The sequence below is a fragment of the Oncorhynchus mykiss genome, chromosome 14 (genome assembly GCF_057628025.1).
Source record: "Oncorhynchus mykiss isolate SJ-2025 chromosome 14, ASM5762802v1, whole genome shotgun sequence".
Taxonomy (NCBI): Eukaryota; Metazoa; Chordata; class Actinopteri; order Salmoniformes; family Salmonidae; genus Oncorhynchus; species Oncorhynchus mykiss.
Window position 1 is genome coordinate 43471237 of NC_143035.1, and position 23736 is coordinate 43494972.

General features: G+C 44.3%; 1 protein-coding gene across 2 annotated transcripts in view; it reads right to left on the minus strand.

The window, feature by feature from the left end:
* Window positions 1–3275: 3275 nt before the first annotated feature.
* gpr174 (G protein-coupled receptor 174) overlaps window positions 3276–23736 on the minus strand; it is a 40634-nt gene continuing 20173 nt past the window's right edge. The window contains exons 2-4 of one of the 2 annotated variants that reach the window (XM_090198958.1): window positions 10513–11025; window positions 7405–7574; window positions 3276–5178 (exon numbers count right to left, since the gene is read on the minus strand). In XM_090198958.1, the coding sequence (XP_090055084.1) occupies window positions 5157–5178; window positions 7405–7574; window positions 10513–10719 (399 nt within the window). In that variant the 5' untranslated portion in view covers window positions 10720–11025 and the 3' untranslated portion in view covers window positions 3276–5156. Of the gene's footprint in view, window positions 7195–7311; window positions 7575–10512; window positions 11026–23736 lie in introns of both variants that reach the window. The other variant, XM_090198959.1, reaches the window with a different exon arrangement.

Genomic DNA, 23736 nt, shown 5'->3' on the forward strand with positions numbered 1-23736 from the left:
CAGTTGTTGTTTAGGGTTAGGCCCAATTTGAAAACCATAAAGAAGAAAATTAGTTTAACCAATTTTAGTTACGATTTTCAACTAGAATAATTATAAAACTATTAATTTCCTTGTTTGGACTTGTCAAGATTAAAGGAAATTGGAATTATCCATGAACAAATTAACTGTCAGTGAGTCAGATACTGAAGTCAGATACTGAAGTTAGGGTTAGTGTCTTAGATACTGGAGTCAGATCCTGGAGTCAGATACTGGGGTCAGATACTGAAGTTGGGGTTAGTGTTTTAGATACTGGAGTCAGATACTGGAGTCAGATACTGAAGTCAGATACTAAAGTCAGATACTGAAGTTAGGGTTAGTGTCTTAGATACTGGAGTCAGATACTGGAGTCAGATACTGGGGTCAGATACTGAAGTTGGGGTTAGTGTTTTAGATACTGGAGTCAGATACTGGAGTCAGATACTGAAGTCAGATACTAAAGTCAGATACTGAAGTTAGGGTTAGTGTCTTAGATACTGGAGTCAGATACTGAAGTCAGATACTGGAGTCAGATACTGAAGTTAGTGTTTATGTGTTAGATATTGGAGTCAGATACTGAAGTTAGTGTTTATGTGTTAGATACTGTAGTCAGATACTGAAATCAGATACTGAAGTTAGTGTTTATGTGTTAGATATTGGAGTCAGATACTGAAGTTAGTGTTTATGTGTTAGATACTGGAGTCAGACACTGAAGTTAGTGTTTATGTGTTAGATATTGGAGTTAGGGTTAGTGTGTTAGATACTGAAGTTAAGGTCAGACTGAGGTTCTGAAGTTAGTATAGACTGAGATACTGAAGTTACATTAGACTGAGGTAAGCTGTAGTTTTTACAACGATAACAACAGCAGCAACAGGAAACCACAGCTTGCTAGTGTGACAGTTTGATATTTCTCTACACCTACACCAACCAGAACGTTGGCAGGCATACAGTGCATTCGGAAAGTATTCAGACCCTTTGACTTTTTCCGCATTTATTACGTTACAGCCTTGTTCTAAAATGGATTACATTTTTTCCTCTCGTCAATCTACACACAATACCCCATTATGACAAAGCAAAAATAGGTTTTTAGAAATGTTTGCAAATATATACAAAAACTTGATATATCACATTATCATAAGTTTTCAGATCCTTTACTCAGTACTTTGTTGAAGCACTTTTGGCAGCGATTTCAGCATCAAGTCTTTTTGGGTATGACGCTACAATCTTGGCACACCTGTATTTGGGGAGTTAGTCCCGTTATTCTATGCAGATCCTCTCAAGCTCTGTCAGGTTGGATGGGGAGCTTCGCCGCACAGTTATTTCAGGTCTCTCCAGAGATGTTCGATCGGATTGAAGTCAGGGCTCTGGCTGGGCCACCCAAGGGCATTCAGAGACCTGTCCTGTTGGAAGGTGAACCTTTGCCCCAGTCTGAGGTCCTGAGCACTCTGGAGCAGGTTTTCTTCAAGGATCTGCCACCACCATGCTGGTGCCTGGTTTCGTCCAGACGTGACACTTGGCATTCCAAGTATTTCCAAACCTTTTACATTTAAGAATGAAGGTGGCCCCTGTGTTCTTGGGGACCTAAAATGCTGCAGAATTTTTGGGGCACCCTTCCCCAGGTCTGTGCCTCGACACAATCTACGGACAATTCAAATCAAATCAACTTTTAATGGTCACATACACATGGTTAGCAGATGTTATTGGTCACATGGTTAGCAGATGTTAATGGTCACATACACATGGTTAGCAGATGTTAATGGTCACATACACATGGTTAGCAGATGTTAATGGTCACATACACATGGTTAGCAGATGTTAATGGTCACATACACATGGTTAGCAGATGTTAATGGTCACATACACATGGTTAGCAGATGTTAATGGTCACATACACATGGTTAGCAGATGTTAATGGTCACATACACATGGTTAGCAGATGTTATTGGTCACATGGTTAGCAGATGTTATTGGTCACATACACATGGTTAGCAGATGTTAATGGTCACATACACATGGTTAGCAGATGTTAATGCGAGTGTAGCGAAATGCTTGTGCTTCTAGTTCCGACAATGCAGTAATAACCAACAAATAATCTAGCTAACAATTCCAAAACTACTACCTTATAGACACAAGTGTAAGGGGATAAAGAATATGTACATAAAGATATATGAATGAGTGATGGTACAGAGCGGCATAGGCAAGATACAGTAGATGGTATTGAGTACAGTATATACATATGAGATGAGTATGTAAACAAAGTGGCATAGTTAAAGTGGCTAGTGATACATGTATTACATAAAGATGCAGTAGATGATATAGAGTACAGTATATACGTGAATAACGTAGGGTATGTAAACATTATATTAGGTAGCATTGTTTGTGGCTAGTGATATATTTTACATAATTTCCCATCAATTCCCATTATTAAAGTGGCTGGAGTTGAGTCAGTGTGTTGGCAGCAGCCACTCAATGTTAGTGGTGGCTGTTTAACAGTCTGATGGCCTTGAGATAGAAGCTGTTTTTCAGTCTCTCGGTCCCAGCTTTGATGCACCTGTACTGACCTCGCCTTCTGGATGATAGCGGGGTGAACAGGCAGTGGCTCGGGTGGTTGTTGTCCTTGATGATCTTTCCTTCGACGTCATGGCTTGGTTTTTGCTCTGACATGCACTGTCAATTTTGGGACCTTATATAGAAAGGTGTGTGCATTTCCACATCATGTCCAGTCAATTTAATTTATCACAGGTGGACTCCAATCAAGTTGTAGAAACAGCTCAAGAATGATCAATGGAAACAGGATGCACCTGAGCTCAATACTTATGTAAAAAAAGTTTTTTCATTTGAATACATTTGCAAAAATGTCTAAAACCTGTTTTCGCTTTGTCATTATGGGGTATTGATGAGGAAATGTTTAATTTAATGCATTTTAGAACAAGGCTGTATCGTAACAAAATGTGGAGAAAGTGAAGGGGTCTGAATACTTTCCGAATGCACTGTACTCCTCAGTGTCCCTACAGAAAGGCTCTGACTTCCTGTCACCGATAATCCACCATGCTTTTTATCTGGTTCACAGAGACTGAGACATCAGTAGGCAGAGACACCATGCAGAGACAGAAGTGCTAGATGTGACTGTGTTTTTCCACTGACTGGCTGACTGAAAGGTTTCAGTTTGGAAGATCTTCCAGAAAACTATCACTTCATCTGGTGTTGTATGTTCCATCTGTAGGTGAGGTGGGTCATTTAAGAAATGAAAGAGAAACGGATCGAAAAAATATGTTTTAATTAACCTCAGGCATTTCAGCACGGTCCAAAGCTCTTCTTCGAGACTTAACAGTTAGCAAGCTTAATATTCACAGAATCATCTCTCCCCAGATTCAGCTGAACTTCAGTGTCCAGCAGATTTACATTGACATTTTAGTCATTAAGCTCTTATCCAGAGTGACTTACAGTTAGTGCATTCATCTCAAGATAGGGATAGGGTTAGCTAGGTGGGACAACCATATATCTCAGTCATACTAAGTAGATTATTCCTCAATAATGTAGCTATTAGCAAAGTCAGTGTTATTTCTTTTTTTTGGGGGGGGGTTAAACTTGTAAGTGTTAGTTCACAAATGGTTATTTTAATTTGGGGGGGGGGTGTAGGATTATTTTATGATACTCTTGGAAGAGGTAGGGCTTCAGATGTTTTGGGAAGATGGGACTGCTGTCCTTGCTTCAGGGGGAACTGGTTCCATCATTGGGGTGCCAGGACAGAGAAGAGCTTGGACTGGGCTGAGCGGGAGTTGCCATAGGGGTGGGAGGGCCAAGAGACCAGAGGTGGAAAAGTGGAGTGCTTGGGTTGGGGTGTAGGGTTTCAGCATAGCCTGAAGGTAAGGAGGGGCAGTTCCTCTTGCTGCTCTGTAGGCAAGTACCATGGTCTTGTAGTGGGTGCAAGCTTCAACTGGAAGCCATTGGAGTGTGCGGAGGAGTGGTGTCACATGGGAGAACCTGGCAAGGTTGAACACCAGGTGGGCTGCGGCATTCTGGATAAATTTCAGGGCTTTGATGGCACAAACGGGGAGCCCAGCCAACAGTGAGTTGCAGTAGTCCAGACTGGAGATGACAAGGGCCTGGATTCATGCCAAGGTTCTTTGCACTCTGGGAGGCAGGCTCTGTGATGTTGTCAATCATGATGGCGAGGTCTTGTAGCAGCCGGCCTTCTCCGGGAGGAAGAGCAGCTCTGTCTTGTCGAGGTTGAGGTGGCACGCAAAGATGCGTGTTGACAACTGTGTGTCCGAAGGGGGGGGGGGGGGGGGGGGCTGAGTGACTTGGTCTATAGAGAGAAGAGGAGAGGGCCTAGAACGAACCCTGGGGACACCAGTAGTGAGAGCACGTGGTGCAGACACAGCATCTCTCCACATCACCTGGTAGGAGCAGCCTGCCAGGTAGGATGCAATTCAATAGTGTGCAGAACATGAGACGCCCAGCCCTGAGAGGGTGGAGAGGAGGCAGAGCCTGAGACGCCCAGCCCTGAGAGGATGGAGAGGAGGCAGAGCCTGAGACGCCCAGCCCTGAGAGGATGGAGAGGAGGCAGAGCCTGAGACGCCCAGCCCTGAGAGGATGGAGAGGAGGCAGAGCCTGAGACGCCCAGCCCTGAGAGGATGGAGAGGAGGCAGAGCCTGAGACGCCCAGCCCTGAGAGGGTGGAGAGGAGGATCTGATGGTTCACGATAAGGCAGCGGATAGATCTAAGAGGATGAGAACCGAGAGAGAGTCAGCTTGGAAGTGTGGAGAGCCTCCGTGACACAGAGGAGAGCAGTCTGGGTTGAGTGACCCGTCTTGGTTAGGATCTAGAATATCGTTCTCTAGTTTCTGATGTCAATTGTTGGTTTCTTGAGGAGGGGAGCGACTCTGCCATTTTGAAGTCAGAGGGGATGCAGCCAGTGGTCAGGGATGAGTTGATGAGGGAAGTGAGGAATGGGAGAAGGTCTCCAGAGACGGTCTGGAGAAGGGAGGAGGGTGTGGGGTTGAGCGGGCAGATTGTCGGGCGGACGGAAATCACTAGTCGCAGTATTTCATCTGGCGAGAAAAAAGTCCAGGTGTAGGGTAGTTCTGCGACCAGTGGATTCAATAGTGAATGAGGAGTGGATGTCGTCAACCTTCTGTTCAAAGTGGTTGACAATGTCGTCTGCAGAGAGGGAGGAGGAAGGAGGGAGGGGGATTAAGGCGAGAAAAATAGTTTCCTTGGGTAAGAGGCAGAATCTTAAATTTAGAGTGATAGAAAGTGGCTTTAGCAGCAGATACAGAGGAACAGAAGGTAGAGAAGAGGGAGTAAAATAATGATTTAGTTTTCCTCCATTTTCACTCAGCTGCCTGCAGCCCTGTTCTGTAAACTCCGAATGAGTCATTCAGCTGCATGCAGCCCTGTTCTGTAAGCTCGTAATGAGTCATTCAGCTGCATGCAGCCCTGTTCTGTAAGCTCCTAATGAGTCACTCAGCTGCCTGCAGCCCTGTTCCGTAAGCTCGTAATGAGTCACTCAGCTGCCTGCATCCCTGTTCTGTAAGCTCGTAATGAGTCACTCAGCCACGGAGCAGGAAGGGAAGCCCGAGCCGGTTGGGAGCCGGCCGGTGGAAAGGAGACCGTGAGAGTCATAGGATGCAGAAAAAGAGGAGAGTCGGGTCGAAGAGGCAGAATATGGAGACAGGAGGGAGAAGGATTTAGCAGAAGGGAGAGAAGATAGGATAGAAGAGGAGAGAGTAGTGGGAGAGAGAGAGAGAAGATTGCGACAGTGCATGACCATCTAGGTAGGGGCTGAGTGGTTATGGTTGGAGGAAAGGGAGAAAGAAAAGGAGATTGCGGTGAGCCATTGTCACGAAATGAGGTTATCAATGTGTCAAGCTCAATGAGGAACTCTCTAAGGGAACCTGATGGGCGATAGATTAAAACAATGTTAAGCTTTAGTTGACAAGTGACAGTGACAGCATGGAATTCAAATGAGGAGATGGACAGGTGAGGGAGAAAGGAGAAAATCTCCCATTATGAGAAATGAGTAGCCCTGTGCCACCACGGTGATGACCAGATGCTCTTGGACTATGAGAGAAAACGTAGTCAGATAAAGACAGGGCAACTGGAGTAGCAGTGTTCACTGGGGTGATTCATATCTCCACCAGGACCAACAAGTCTAGGGACTGAAGGGCAGCCTAGGCTGAGATGAACGCTCATTTTTTACCAAAGACCGGCAGTTCCTAACGCAGTCCAGCAGATGTCCACATTTGGAGTAATAAACTGTCTTTAGTTCACATTTGAAACGCTCTCCTTGTTCCCTTTGTCCTTGTTTCCCCTCTTCACCCATGACTTACTGTCCATAGCAGAACAGGACAGTTTTGTGGTTAGAGGTCAGGGTTCAGTCTTTGTCCTTGTTTCTCTTTCCCCCCATGCCTTGCTGTCCATGGCAGAACAGGACAGTCTTGGGGTTAGAGGTCAGGGTTCAGTCTCACAGACTCCACCAGTACAGGACAGTCTTGGGGCCAGGGTCAGGGTTAGAGGTCAGGGGTTAGAGGCAAGTCCTTGCTCCCCCCACCACTAGTACAGGAGATTATTGGAGCCAGACTGAAGCTCTCAGGTATCGCTGGCCTGCTGAGGGGTTATAGGTCAGGTTCAGGGGTCAGAGGCAGGTCCTTCTCCCCCCCACCACTAGTACAGGATAGTCTTGGAGCCAGACTGAAGCTCTCAGGTATTTCTGGTCTGCTGAATCTTCTCCTAAACTCATCTGTAGTAAAGTAATACATGAGAGGGTCCAGTCCTGAGTTGAGACTGGCAAGACAGAGGGTGACAGGATGGCATCGCAGCACCATCTCTCTGACCTCACAGCTCCCCAGGGCATCGGCCTTTGCCAGAAAGTCTAGTGGCATGGTGACATGGTATGGGGAGAAGCAGAGCAGGAACACCCCGGCACAGCTCAACACCATCCTCAACGCCCTCTTCTTCTCCCCATGGTCCTTCACCCCTCCCCCCTCCCCCTCCCCCCTGTGGACTCGCAGGCTGCCGGCTGACAGACAGGCGCAGGTCAGAACTAGGATCAGAGGGAGGATGAAGCCAACCAGCTCCGCCCCCACCATCAGAGCCCAGCCGGCCGCAGGGCTGACTTCACGCATGGGGAGCTCCGCAAAACACACCGCCACCAGGGAGGTAGGGCCAGGTGTAGGGGTTGGGGAAGAGGTGGGGGCTGGGGCATATGATCTAGGACTGGAGGCATAGGGGTTAGGGGTAAGGTCATAGGGGGCAGTGTGAGTGTAGAGGTCAGGGGTCAGGCTGGTGTTTCGGAGCAGAGGGAAAGGCAGACAGCCGAGACAGACCAGCAACCAGCCAGCGGCACATACACACATGTCCCCTCGTCGTCTGTTGGAACGGTACCTCAGCGGGTGCATGATGAGCTCACAGCGCCGCACACTCACACACACCAGGAAGAATATAGAGGCGTACATGTTGACGTATTTCAGGTAGAAACACAACATGCAGAGAGGCTGGCCGAATGGCCAGGTATGGTTCAGGTAGTAGTAGATACGGAGAGGTAGGGAGAGGACCTGGAGGAGACAGAACATACAGGTAGTTAAATATATATATATATATCCAACAGGTATTAAAATGTACAGGTTAGGAGAGGTTAAAACAGGTGAGGTTCAGGTAGATACAGAGAGGAACATACACCCTGACGTCAGTTGCGTCTATATAGGGATTGGATGAAGCTCAGTTACTAAATTAAAATGTCCCTGTTATCATTTCTAAGCCAATATGACACCAATCTCTATGAAAATGTGCTAATCAATTGAAGGTATACAACACACTTACCCGATTTTTTAACAGGGTGGTTATTTAGTTTTAAGATTATTTCCTACGTCTACCAAACTCAAATTCTGGATGTCGGATTAAAACGAGACTATAGCGTCCATAAAGTGACCATTGGATTTAAAAAATGCAGGGTTTTACTCAATTCGTTGGTGCAATAGTTTTTATTAAATGTATCATTTATCGCTGTCATGTGAACATTTACGTCCATTGCGAAACAACGAGGTGCTCCATTTTGTTTTGGGATGAAGCCCAGAGTCCTAACCGCGGGTCGGTTGCTCGGCAACAACACAGCTGCTTACTCCAGGCTGCCAGTCAGAAGAAGTGTGAACAAACCTACTGTAGATAGCTAGCTACATGGTGGTATTCAAGCTGAGGTTAATCTATAAATGTGAACAAACCTAGGCTACTGTAGATACTGTAGCTAGTGTGACGACCCTCCCACTCTGTCTGGAATATTCTGTCTTTGTTCAAATCAAATCAAATTTTATTTGTCACATACACATGGTTAGCAGATGTTAATGCGAGTGTAGCGAAATGCTTGTGCTTCTAGTTCCGACAATGCAGTAATAACCAACAAGTAATCTAACTAACAATTCCAAAACTACTGTCTTGTACACAGTGTAAGGGGATAAAGAATATGTACATAAGGATATATGAATGAGTGATGGTACAGAGCAGCATAGGCAAGATACAGTAGATGGTATCGAGTACAGTATATACATATGAGATGAGTATGTAAACAAAGTGGCATAGTTAAAGTGGCTAGTGATACATGTATTACATAAGGATACAGTCGATGATATAGAGTACAGTATATACGTATGCATATGAGATGAATAATGTAGGGTAAGTAACATTATATAAGGTAGCATTGTTTAAAGTGGCTAGTGATATATTTACATAATTTCCCATCAATTCCCATTATTAAAGTGGCTGGAGTTGAGTCAGTGTCAGTGTGTTGGCAGCAGCCACTCAATGTTAGTGGTGGCTGTTTAACAGTCTGATGGCCTTGAGATAGAAGCTGTTTTTCAGTCTCTCGGTCCCAGCTTTGATGCACCTGTACTGACCTCGCCTTCTGGATGATAGCGGGGCGAACAGGCAGTGGCTCGGGTGGTTGATGTCATTGATGATCTTTATGGCCTTCCTGTGACATCGGGTGGTGTAGGTGTCCTGGAGGGCAGGTAGTTTGCCCCCGGTGATGCGTTGTGCAGACCTCACTACCCTCTGGAGAGCCTTACGGTTGAGGGCGGAGCAGTTGCCGTACCAGGCGGTGATACAGCCCGCCAGGATGCTCTCGATTGTGCATCTGTAGAAGTTTGTGAGTGCTTTTGGTGACAAGCCGAATTTCTTCAGCCTCCTGAGGTTGAAGAGGCGCTGCTGCGCCTTCTTCACAATGCTGTCTGTGTGAGTGGACCAATTCAGTTTGTCTGTGATGTGTATGCCGAGGAACTTAAAACTTGCTACCCTCTCCACTACTGTTCCATCGATGTGGATAGGGGGGTGTTCCCTCTGCTGTTTCCTGAAGTCCACAATCATCTCCTTAGTTTTGTTGACGTGGTGTTTATACTTGCGTACTATTGTTTGTATAGATGAACGTGGTACCTTCAGGCGTTTGGAAATTGCTATCACGCGTTTACCAGACTTGTGGAGGTCCACAATTTTTCTTCTGAGGTCTTGGCTGATTTCTTTTGATTTTCCCATGATGTCAAGCAAAGAGGCACTGAGTTTGAAGGTAGGCCTTAAAATACATCCACAGGTTCACCTCCAATTGACTCAAATTATGTCAATTAGCCTATCAGAAGCTTCTAAAGCCATGACATCAGTTTCTGGAATTTTCCAAGCTGTTTAAAGGCACAGTCAACTTAGTGTATGTAAACTTCTGACCCACTGGAATTGTGATCCAGTGAATTATAAGTGAAATAATCTGTCTGTAAACAATTGTTAGAAAAATGACTTGTGTCATGCACAAAGTAGATGTCCTAACCGACTTGCCAAAACTATAGTTTGTCAACTAGAAATTTGTGGAGTGGTTGAAAAAACGAGTTTTAATGACTCCAAACTAAGTGTATGTAAACTTCTGACTTCAACTGTAAGTACAATCATAACTTTAAGCTACATATTATTTTGACAGAGGAAATAAACTGTCCATTGTTCAACACAGCAATTGATAAAACAGGACCATGTTTTTAAAACAAGTGGTTCTGAGTTTGTCAATATTACACAGGTAATCTAACAGTTACAGAAATCAGGAATGCATCGATATATTCATATATACACACACACACTATATATACAGTATATGATATATACACTACCATTGAAAAATGTGGGTCACTTAGAAATGTCCGTGTTTTAGAACATAATCGGGTTTTCTAATGATCAAATCGCCTTTTTTAAATGATAAACTTGGATAAGCTAACACAACATGCCATTGGAACATAGGAGTGATGGTTGCTGATAATGAGCATCTGTACGCCTATGTAGATATTACATAAAACATCTACAATAGTCATTTACAACATTAACAATGTCTACACTGTATTTCTGATCAATTTGATGTTATTTTAATGGACAAAAAAAAATGCTTTTCTTTCAAAAACAAGGACATTTCTAAGTGACCCTAAACTTTTCAGTGGTAGTGTGTATATGATGATGTGTATATCCTAAAGTTACCTGCATGAGATCAGCTACAGCCAGGTTCATCATGAACACCACTCCTCTCTTGGTCTCCCTGACGTATGCCTGGAACACCCAAAGAGCCAGGACATTACCCAGAAGGCCCGGGGCCAAGATGACGCTGTAGACAACTGCGTAAACATGATGTTGGTAGCGCCGCAGGTCGTCAATGCTACTACCACAGCTTTGATTGGACAGGCTCATCTTAACCCTGCCCACCGGGAACAGCCACTGGTCAGGATGTGGCTGGCCAATGGTGAGGCTTGTTCAGAGCAGTGGAGGTCTCAGTGTGGTCAGGCTTCTGAGTGCAGGTCTATTTATATGTCCAGGAGTATTCAGGTCTGTGCGTCCATTCAAGTCTGCCCAGGTGTGTCCACACTGTTCTTCATAGCTGAAGGTATATAGTCTGACCATCTCAGATCACCCTGAGCAGCACTAACAGACCAAAAGCAGGGTCAGTCCGTGTGTGACTGTCCTCTTCTTTCAGTCCAAGTCTCAGTATTAGGGCCCCTGAAAGACAAACAGTAAAGTAAAGGTAGTCAGTAGTGTCTGGGTCCCTGGAAAGTAACCAACTAGCGCAGAGAAACACAATATTATACAGTGCCTTGCGAAAGTATTCGGCCCCCTTGAACTTTGCGACCTTTTGCCACATTTCAGGCTTCAAACATAAAGATATAAAACTGTATTTTTTTGTGAAGAATCAACAACAAATGGGACACAATCATGAAGTGGAACGACATTCATTGGATATTTCAAACTTTTTTAACAAATCAAAAACTGAAAAATTGGGCGTGCAAAATAATTCAGCCCCTTTACGTTCAGTGCAGCAAACTCTCTCCAGAAGTTCAGTGAGGATCTCTGAATGATCCAATGTTGACCTAAATGACTAATGATGATAAATACAATCCACCTGTGTGTAATCAAGTCTCCGTATAAATGCACCTGCACTGTGATAGTCTCAGAGGTCCGTTAAAAGCGCAGAGAGCATCATGAAGAACAAGGAACACACCAGGCAGGTCCGAGATACTGTTGTGAAGAAGTTTAAAGCCGGATTTGGATACAAAAAGATTTCCCAAGCTTTAAACATCCCAAGGAGCACTGTGCAAGCGATAATATTGAAATGGAAGGAGTATCAGACCACTGCAAATCTACCAAGACCTGGCCGTCCCTCAACTTTCAGCTCATACAAGGAGAAGACTGATCAGAGATGCAGCCAAGAGGCCCATGATCACTCTGGATGAACTGCAGAGATCTACAGCTGAGGTGGGAGACTCTGTCCATACGACAACAATCAGTCGTATATTGCACAAATCTGGCCTTTATGGAAGAGTGGCAAGAAGAAAGCCATTTCTTAAAGATATCCATAAAAAGTGTTGTTTAAAGTTTGCCACAAGCCACCTGGGAGACACACCAAACATGTGGAAGAAGGTGCTCTGGTCAGATGAAACCAAAATTGAACTTTTTGGCAACAATGCAAAACGTTATGTTTGGCGTAAAAGCAACACAGCTGAACACACCATCCCCACTGTCAAACATGGTGGTGGCAGCATCATGGTTTGGGCCTGCTTTTCTTCAGCAGGGACAGGGAAGATGGTTAAAATTGATGGGAAGATGGATGGAGCCAAATACAGGACCATTCTGGAAGAAAACCTGATGGAGTCTGCAAAAGACCTGAGACTGGGACGGAGATTTGTCTTCCAACAAGACAAGATCCAAAACATAAAGCAAAATCTACAATGGAATGGTTCAAAATTAAACATATCCAGGTGTTAGAATGGCCAAGTCAAAGTCCAGACCTGAATCCAATCGAGAATCTGTGGAATGAACTGAAAACTGCTGTTCACAAATGCTCTCCATCCAACCTCACTGAGCTCGAGCTGTTTTGCAAGGAGGAATGGGAAAAAAATGTCAGTCTCTCGATGTGCAAAACTGATAGAGACATACCCCAAGCGACTTACAGCTGTAATCACAGCAAAAGGTGGCGCTACAAAGTATTAACTTAAGGGGGCTGAATAATTTTGCACGCCCAATTTTTCAGTTTTTGATTTGTTAAAAAAGTTTTAAATATCCAATAAATGTCGTTCCACTTCATGATTGTGTCCCACTTGTTGTTGATTCTTCACAAAAAAATACAGTTTTATATCTTTATGTTTGAAGCCTGAAATGTGGCAAAAGGTCGCAAAGTTCAAGGGGGCCGAATACTTTCGCAAGGCACTGTATATAAATGTTTTCAGAGGAAAATATCAGAAGAGAATGCCGGCACTTTGAGACAACTTCACACAGCCACACCTCAACCCCACAACAAGTACAGTAGGACTGTGTTTGTCCCCAACCTCACAACAAGTACAGCAGGACTGTGCTTGTCCCCAACCTCACAGTAGCAGTAGGACAGTGTTTGTCCCCAACCTCACAACAAGTACAGTAGGACAGTGTTTGTCCCCAAAATCACAACAAGAACAGTAGAACAGTGTTTGTCCCCAACTCACAACAAGAACAGTAGGACAGTGTTTGTCCCCAACTCACAACAAAAACAGTAGGACAGTGTTTGTCCCCAACTCACAACAAGAACAGTAGGACAGTGTTTGTCCCCAACTCACAACAAGAACAGTAGGACAGTGTTTGTCCCCAACTCACAACAAGAACAGTAGGACAGTGTTTGTCCCCAACTCACAACAAGAACAGTAGGACAGTGTTTGTCCCCAACCTCACAGTAGCAGTAGGACAGTGTTTGTCCTCAAAATCACAACAAGTACAGTAGGACAGTGTTTGTCCCCAACTCACAATAAGAACAGTAGGACAGTGTTTGTCCCCAACCTCACAACAAGTACAGCAGGACTGTGCTTGTCCCCAACCTCACAGTAGCAGTAGGACAGTGTTTGTCCTCAAAATCACAACAAGTACAGTAGGACAGTGTTTGTCCCCAACTCACAACAAGAACAGTAGGACCGTGTTTGTCCCCAACCTCACAACAAGTACAGTAGGACAGTGTTTGTCCCCAACCTCACAGTAGCAGTAGGACAGTGTTTGTCCCCAACCTCACAACAAGTACAGTAGGACAGTGTTTGTCCCCAACCTCACAACAAGAACAGTAGGACAGTGTTTGTCCCCAACCTCACAGTAGCAGTAGGACAGTGTTTGTCCTCAAAATCACAAAAAGTACAGTATGACAGTGTTTGTCCCCAACTCACAACAAGAACAGTAGGACAGTGTTTGTCCCCAACTCACAACAAGTACAGTAGGACAGTGTTTGTCCCCAACTCACAACAAGAACAGTAGGACAGTGTTTGTCCCCAACTCACAACAAGAACAGTAGGACAGTGTTTGTCCCCAACTCACAACAAGAACAGTAGGACAGTGTTTGTCCCCAACTCACAACAAGAACAGTAGGACAGTGTTTGTCCCCAACTCACAACAAGAACAGTAGGACTGTGTTTGTCCCCAACTCACAACAAGAACAGTAGGACAGTGTTTGTCCCCAACTCACAACAAGAACAGTAGGACAGTGTTTGTCCCCAACTCACAACAAGAACAGTAGGACAGTGTTTGTCCCCAACTCACAACAAGAACAGTAGGACAGTGTTAGTCCCCAACTCACAACAAGTACAGTAGGACAGTGTTTGTCCCCAACTCACAACAAGAACAGTTGGACAGTGTTTGTCCCCAACCTCACAGTAGCAGTAGGACAGTGTTTGTCCCCAACTCACAACAAGAACAGTAGGACAGTGTTTGTCCCCAACTCACAACAAGAACAGTAGGACAGTGTTTGTCCCCAACTCACAACAAGAACAGTAGGACAGTGTTTGTCCCCAACTCACAACAAGAACAGTAGGACTGTGTTTGTCCCCAACTCACAACAAGAACAGTAGGACAGTGTTTGTCCCCAACTCACAACAAGAACAGTAGGACAGTGTTTGTCCCCAACTCACAACAAGAACAGTAGGACAGTGTTTGTCCCCAACTCACAACAAGAACAGTAGGACAGTGTTAGTCCCCAACTCACAACAAGTACAGTAGGACAGTGTTTGTCCCCAACTCACAACAAGAACAGTTGGACAGTGTTTGTCCCCAACCTCACAGTAGCAGTAGGACAGTGTTTGTCCCCAACTCACAACAAGAACAGTAGGACAGATTTTGTCCCCAACTCACAACAAGAACAGTAGGACAGTGTTAGTCCCCAACTCACAACAAGTACAGTAGGACAGTGTTTGTCCCCAACTCACAACAAGTACAGCAGGACTGTGCTTGTCCCCAACCTCACAGTAGCAGTAGGACAGTGTTTGTCCTCAAAATCACAACAAGTACAGTAGGACAGTGTTTGTCCCCAACTCACAACAAGAACAGTAGGACCGTGTTTGTCCCCAACCTCACAACAAGTACAGTAGGACAGTGTTTGTCCCCAACCTCACAGTAGCAGTAGGACAGTGTTTGTCCCCAACCTCACAACAAGTACAGTAGGACAGTGTTTGTCCCCAACCTCACAACAAGAACAGTAGGACAGTGTTTGTCCCCAACCTCACAGTAGCAGTAGGACAGTGTTTGTCCTCAAAATCACAAAAAGTACAGTATGACAGTGTTTGTCCCCAACTCACAACAAGTACAGTAGGACAGTGTTTGTCCCCAACTCACAACAAGAACAGTAGGACAGTGTTTGTCCCCAACTCACAACAAGAACAGTAGGACAGTGTTTGTCCCCAACCTCACAACAAGTACAGTAGGACAGTGTTTGTCCCCAACTCACAACAAGAACAGTAGGACAGTGTTTGTCCCCAACTCACAACAAGAACAGTAGGACTGTGTTTGTCCCCAACTCACAACAAGAACAGTAGGACAGTGTTTGTCCCCAACTCACAACAAGAACAGTAGGACAGTGTTTGTCCCCAACTCACAACAAGAACAGTAGGACAGTGTTTGTCCCCAACTCACAACAAGAACAGTAGGACAGTGTTAGTCCCCAACTCACAACAAGTACAGTAGGACAGTGTTTGTCCCCAACTCACAACAAGAACAGTTGGACAGTGTTTGTCCCCAACCTCACAGTAGCAGTAGGACAGTGTTTGTCCCCAACTCACAACAAGAACAGTAGGACAGATTTTGTCCCCAACTCACAACAAGAACAGTAGGACAGTGTTAGTCCCCAACTCACAACAAGTACAGTAGGACAGTGTTTGTCCCCAACTCACAACAAGAACAGTTGGACAGTGTTTGTCCCCAACCATACAGCAAGTACAGTTGGACAGTGTTTGTCCCCAACCTCACAGCAAGTACCGCAGGACAGTGTTTGTCCCCAAACTCACAATGAGTACAATAGGACTGTGCTTGTCCCCAACCTCACAACGAGTACAATAGGACTGTGCTTGTCCCCACCTCACAAAAAGTACAGCAGGACTGTGCTTGTCCCCACCTCACAAAAAGTACAGTAGGGCAGTGTTTGTTCCCAACTTCACAACAAGTACAGTAGGACAGTGTTTGTCCCCAACCTCACAACCTTAACCTAAACCTAACCCTGTCCTGTCAAAGGTAATAACAGGTGACTTCCTGGAACACACATACATGTACACTCACACGCATCAAACAAGGCTGCAGTCAAATGTTCCACCCCACAGGTTAGTTCTCTGTGCTGCAACAAATAATGTATTGATTGTGGAACGTGTGTATTAAGGTATGAAACTGCAGTAATGAGCTAGAATATAATAATAATAAATTCCATTTAGCAGACGCTTTTATCCAAAGTGACGGGAATCAAACCATAGGACCATGCCTCAGGACTACCTAGCATGATGACTCCTTGCTGTCCCCAGTCCACCTGGCCGTGCTGCTGTCCAGTTTAAACTATTCTGCCTACGGCTTTGGAACCCTGACCTGTTCACCGGACGTGCTACATGTCCCAGACCTGCTGTTTTCAACTCTCTAGAGACAGCAGGAGCGGTAGAGATACTCTTAATGATCGGCTATGAAAAGCCAACTGACATTTACATTTACTCCTTCATTTACTGCTGACTTGCTGCACCCTCGACAACTACTGTGATTATTATTATTTGACCATGCTGGTCATTTATGAACATTTGAACATCCTGGCCATGTTCTGTTATAATCTCCACCCGGCACAGCCAGAAGAGGACTGGCCACCCCTCATAGCCTAGCTCCTCTCTAGGTTTCTTCCTAAGTAATGGCCTTACTAGGCAGTTTTTTCTAGCCACCGTGCATCTATACCTGCATTGCTTGCTGTTTGTGGTTTTTGGCTGGGTTATAGAAAGGCAAAATAAATACGTTTAATTTAATGATTTGATTTTGATTTTATTCAACAACTGAGACACAGAGGACCAAGCTCTCCTAACTGATCTACAGAGGACTATGTTCTACTAACTGATCTACAGAGGACCAAGCTCTCCTAACTGATCTACAGAGGACTATGTTCTACTAACTGATCTACAGAGGACCAAGCTCTCCTAACTGATCTACAGAGGACCATGTTCTCCTAACTGATCTACAGAGGACCATGTTCTCCTAACTGATCTACAGAGGACCATGTTCTACTAACTGATCTACAGAGGACCATGTTCTACTAACTGAACTACAGAGGACTATGTTCTACTAACTGATCTACAGAGGACCAAGCTCTCCTAACTGATCTACAGAGGACCAAGCTCTCCTAACTGATCTACAGAGGACCAAGCTCTCCTAACTGATCTACAGAGGACTATGTTCTACTAACTGAACTACAGAGGACCAAGCTCTCCTAACTGATCTACAGAGGACCAAGCTCTCCTAACTGATCTACAGAGGACCAAGCTCTCCTAACTGATCTACAGAGGACCAAGCTCTCCTAACTGATCTACAGAGGACCAAGCTCTCCTAACTGATCTACAGAGGACCAAGCTCTCCTAACTGATCTACAGAGGACCAAGCTCTCCTAACTGATCTACAGAGGACCAAGCTCTCCTAACTGATCTACAGAGGACCAAGCTCTCCTAACTGATCTACAGAGGACTATGTTCTACTAACTGAACTACAGAGGACCATGTTCTACTAACTGAACTACAGAGGACTCTGTTCTACTAACTGAACTACAGAGGACTCTGTTCTCCTAACTGATCTACAGAGGACTATGTTCTACTAACTGAACTACAGAGGACCATGTTCTACTAACTGAACTACAGAGGACTCTGTTCTACTAACTGAACTACAGAGGACTCTGTTCTACTAACTGAGCTACAGAGGACTCTGTTCTACTAACTGAACTACAGAGGACTCTGTTCTCCTAACTGATCTACAGAGGACTATGTTCTACTAACTGAACTACAGAGGACCATGTTCTACTAACTGAACTACAGAGGACTCTGTTCTACTAACTGAACTACAGAGGACCATGTTCTACTAACTGAACTACAGAGGACTATGTTCTACTAACTGAACTACAGAGGACCATGTTCTACTAACTGAACTACAGAGGACCATGTTCTACTAACTGATCTACAGAGGACTATGTTCTACTAACTGAACTACAGAGGACTCTGTTCTACTAACTGAACTACAGAGGACCATGTTCTACTAACTGATCTACAGAGGACTATGTTCTACTAACTGAACTACAGAGGACTCTGTTCTACTAACTGAGCTACAGAGGACCATGTTCTACTAACTGAACTACAGAGGACCATGTTCTACTAACTGAACTACAGAGGACCATGTTCTACTAACTGAACTACAGAGGACTCTGTTCTACTAACTGAACTACAGAGGACTCTGTTCTACTAACTGAGCTACAGAGGACTCTGTTCTACTAACTGAACTACAGAGGACTATGTTCTACTAACTGATCTACAGAGGACTATGTTCTACTAACTGAACTACAGAGGACCATGTTCTACTAACTGAACTACAGAGGACTCTGTTCTACTAACTGAACTACAGAGGACTCTGTTCTACTAACTGAGCTACAGAGGTTTCATGTTCTACTAACTGAACTACGGAGGACCATGTTCTACTAATTGATCTACAGAGGACTCTGTTCTACTAACTGATCTACAGAGGACCATGTTCCACTAACTGAACTACAGAGGACCATGTTCTACTAACTGAGCTACAGAGGACTCTGTTCTACTAATTACAGAGGACTCTGTTCTACTAACTGAACTACAGAGGACCATGTTCTACTAACTGAACTACAGAGGACCACGTTCTACTAACTGAACTACAGAGGACCATGTTCTACTAACTGAACTACAGAGGACCATGTTCTACTAACTGAACTACAGAGGACCATGTTCTACTAACTGAACTACAGAGGACCACGTTCTACTAACTGAACTACAGAGGACCACGTTCTACTAACTGAACTACAGAGGACCACGTTCTACTAACTGAATTACAGAGGACCACGTTCTACTAACTGAACTACAGAGGACCATGTTCTACTAACTGAACTACAGAGGACCATGTTCTACTAACTGAACTACAGAGGACCATGTTCTACTAACTGTACTACAGAGGACCATGTTCTAGTAACTGAACTACAGAGGACCATGTTCTACTAACTGAGCTACAGAGGACCACGTTCTACTAACTGAACTACAGAGGACCACGTTCTACTAACTGAACTACAGAGGACCACGTTCTACTAACTGAATTACAGAGGACCACGTTCTACTAACTGAACTACAGAGGACCATGTTCTACTAACTGAACTACAGAGGACCATGTTCTACTAACTGAACTACAGAGGACCATGTTCTACTAACTGTACTACAGAGGACCATGTTCTACTAACTGAACTACAGAGGACCACGTTCTACTAACTGAACTACAGAGGACCACGTTCTACTAACTGAACTACAGAGGACCACGTTCTACTAACTGAACTACAGAGGAACACGTTCTACTAACTGATCTACAGAGGACTATGTTCTACTAACTGAACTACAGAGGACCATGTTCTACTAACTGAACTACAGAGGACTCTGTTCTACTAACTGAACTACAGAGGACTCTGTTCTACTAACTGAGCTACAGAGGTTTCATGTTCTACTAACTGAACTACGGAGGACCATGTTCTACTAATTGATCTACAGAGGACTCTGTTCTACTAACTGATCTACAGAGGACCATGTTCCACTAACTGAACTACAGAGGACCATGTTCTACTAACTGAGCTACAGAGGACTCTGTTCTACTAATTACAGAGGACTCTGTTCTACTAACTGAACTACAGAGGACCATGTTCTACTAACTGAACTACAGAGGACCACGTTCTACTAACTGAACTACAGAGGACCATGTTCTACTAACTGAACTACAGAGGACCACGTTCTACTAACTGAACTACAGAGGACCATGTTCTACTAACTGAACTACAGAGGACCACGTTCTGCTAACTGAACTACAGAGGACCACGTTCTACTAACTGAACTACAGAGGACCACGTTCTACTAACTGAATTACAGAGGACCACGTTCTACTAACTGAACTACAGAGGACCATGTTCTACTAACTGAACTACAGAGGACCATGTTCTACTAACTGAACTACAGAGGACCATGTTCTACTAACTGTACTACAGAGGACCATGTTCTAGTAACTGAACTACAGAGGACCATGTTCTACTAACTGAGCTACAGAGGACCACGTTCTACTAACTGAACTACAGAGGACCACGTTCTACTAACTGAACTACAGAGGACCACGTTCTACTAACTGAATTACAGAGGACCACGTTCTACTAACTGAACTACAGAGGACCATGTTCTACTAACTGAACTACAGAGGACCATGTTCTACTAACTGAACTACAGAGGACCATGTTCTACTAACTGTACTACAGAGGACCATGTTCTACTAACTGAACTACAGAGGACCATGTTCTACTAACTGAGCTACAGAGGACCATGTTCTACTAACTGAACTACGGAGGACCATGTTCTACTAACTACAGTGGACCATGTTCTACTAACTGAGCTACAGAGGACCATGTTCTACTAACTGAACTACAGAGGACCACGTTCTACTAACTGAACTACAGAGGACCATGTTCTACTAACTGAACTACAGAGGACCACGTTCTACTAACTGAACTACAGAGGACCACGTTCTACTAACTGAACTACAGAGGACCACGTTCTACTAACTGAACTACAGAGGACCACGTTCTACTAACTGAACTACAGAGGACCACGTTCTACTAACTGAACTACAGAGGACCACGTTCTACTAACTGAACTACAGAGGACCACGTTCTACTAACTGTACTACAGAGGACCATGTTCTACTAACTGAATTACAGAGGACCACGTTTTACTAACTGAACTACAGAGGACCATGTTCTACTAACTGAACTACAGAGGACCATGTTCTACTAACTGAACTACAGAGGACCATGTTCTACTAACTGAACTACAGAGGACCATATTCTACTAACTGAACTACAGAGGACCATGTTCTACTAACTGAACTACAGAGGACCATGTTCTACTAACTGAACTACAGAGGACCATGTTCTACTAACTGAACTAAAGAGGACCACGTTCTACTAACTAAACTACAGAGGACCATGTTCTACTAACTGAACTACAGAGGACCACGTTCTAGTAACTGAACTACAGAGGACCACATTCTACTAACTGAGCTACAGAGGACCATGTTCTACTAACTGAACTACGGAGGACCATGTTCTACTAACTACAGTGGACCATGTTCTACTAACTGAGCTACAGAGGACCATGTTCTACTAACTGAACTACGGAGGACCATGTTCTACTAACTGAACTACAGAGGACTATGTTCTACTAACTGAGCTACAGAGGACTCTGTTCTACTAACTAGAGGACTCTGTTCTACTAACTGAACTACAGAGGACCATGTTCTACTAACTGAACTACAGAGGACCACGTTCTACTAACTGAACTACAGAGGACCATGTTCTACTAACTGAACTACAGAGGACCACGTTCTACTAACTGAACTACAGAGGACCACGTTCTACTAACTGAACTACAGAGGACCACGTTCTACTAACTGAACTACAGAGGACCACGTTCTACTAACTGAACTACAGAGGACCACGTTCTACTAACTGAACTACAGAGGACCATGTTCTACTAACTGAACTACAGAGGACCACGTTCTACTAACTGAACTACAGAGGACCACGTTCTACTAACTGAACTACAGAGGACCACGTTCTACTAACTGAACTACAGAGGACCACGTTCTACTAACTGAACTACAGAGGACCACGTTCTACTAACTGAACTACAGAGGAACACGTTCTACTAACTGAACTACAGAGGACCACGTTCTACTAACTGTACTACAGAGGACCATGTTCTACTAACTGAACTACAGAGGACCACGTTCTACTAACTGAACTACAGAGGACCACGTTCTACTAACTGAACTACAGAGGACCACGTTCTACTAACTGTACTACAGAGGACCATGTTCTACTAACTGAATTACAGAGGACCACGTTTTACTAACTGAACTACAGAGGACCATGTTCTACTAACTGAACTACAGAGGACCATGTTCTACTAACTGAACTACAGAGGACCATGTTCTACTAACTGAACTACAGAGGACCATATTCTACTAACTGAACTACAGAGGACCATGTTCTACTAACTGAACTACAGAGGACCATGTTCTACTAACTGAACTACAGAGGACCATGTTCTACTAACTGAACTAAAGAGGACCACGTTCTACTAACTGAACTACAGAGGACCATGTTCTACTAACTGAACTACAGAGGACCACGTTCTAGTAACTGAACTACAGAGGACCACATTCTACTAACTGAGCTACAGAGGACCATGTTCTACTAACTGAACTACGGAGGACCATGTTCTACTAACTACAGTGGACCATGTTCTACTAACTGAGCTACAGAGGACCATGTTCTACTAACTGAACTACGGAGGACCATGTTCTACTAACTGAACTACAGAGGACTATGTTCTACTAACTGAGCTACAGAGGACTCTGTTCTACTAACTAGAGGACTCTGTTCTACTAACTGAACTACAGAGGACCATGTTCTACTAACTGAACTACAGAGGACCACGTTCTACTAACTGAACTACAGAGGACCATGTTCTACTAACTGAACTACAGAGGACCACGTTCTACTAACTGAACTACAGAGGACCACGTTCTACTAACTGAACTACAGAGGACCACGTTCTACTAACTGAACTACAGAGGACCACGTTCTACTAACTGAACTACAGAGGACCACGTTCTACTAACTGAACTACAGAGGAACACGTTCTACTAACTGAACTACAGAGGACCACGTTCTACTAACTGTACTACAGAGGACCATGTTCTACTAACTGAACTACAGAGGACCATGTTCTACTAACTGAACTACAGAGGACCATGTTCTACTAACTGAACTAAAGAGGACCACGTTCTACTAACTGAACTACAGAGGACCATGTTCTACTAACTGAACTACAGAGGACCACGTTCTAGTAACTGAACTACAGAGGACCACATTCTACTAACTGAGCTACAGAGGACCATGTTCTACTAACTGAACTACGGAGGACCATGTTCTACTAACTACAGTGGACCATGTTCTACTAACTGAGCTACAGAGGACCATGTTCTACTAACTGAACTACGGAGGACCATGTTCTACTAACTGAACTACAGAGGACTATGTTCTACTAACTGAGCTACAGAGGACTCTGTTCTACTAACTAGAGGACTCTGTTCTACTAACTGAACTACAGAGGACCATGTTCTACTAACTGAACTACAGAGGACCACGTTCTACTAACTGAACTACAGAGGACCATGTTCTACTAACTGAACTACAGAGGACCACGTTCTACTAACTGAACTACAGAGGACCACGTTCTACTAACTGAACTACAGAGGACCACGTTCTACTAACTGAACTACAGAGGACCACGTTCTACTAACTGAACTACAGAGGACCACGTTCTACTAACTGAACTACAGAGGAACACGTTCTACTAACTGAACTACAGAGGACCACGTTCTACTAACTGTACTACAGAGGACCATGTTCTACTAACTGAATTACAGAGGACCACGTTTTACTAACTGAACTACAGAGGACCATGTTCTACTAACTGAACTACAGAGGACCATGTTCTACTAACTGAACTACAGAGGACCATGTTCTACTAACTGAACTACAGAGGACCATATTCTACTAACTGAACTACAGAGGACCATGTTCTACTAACTGAA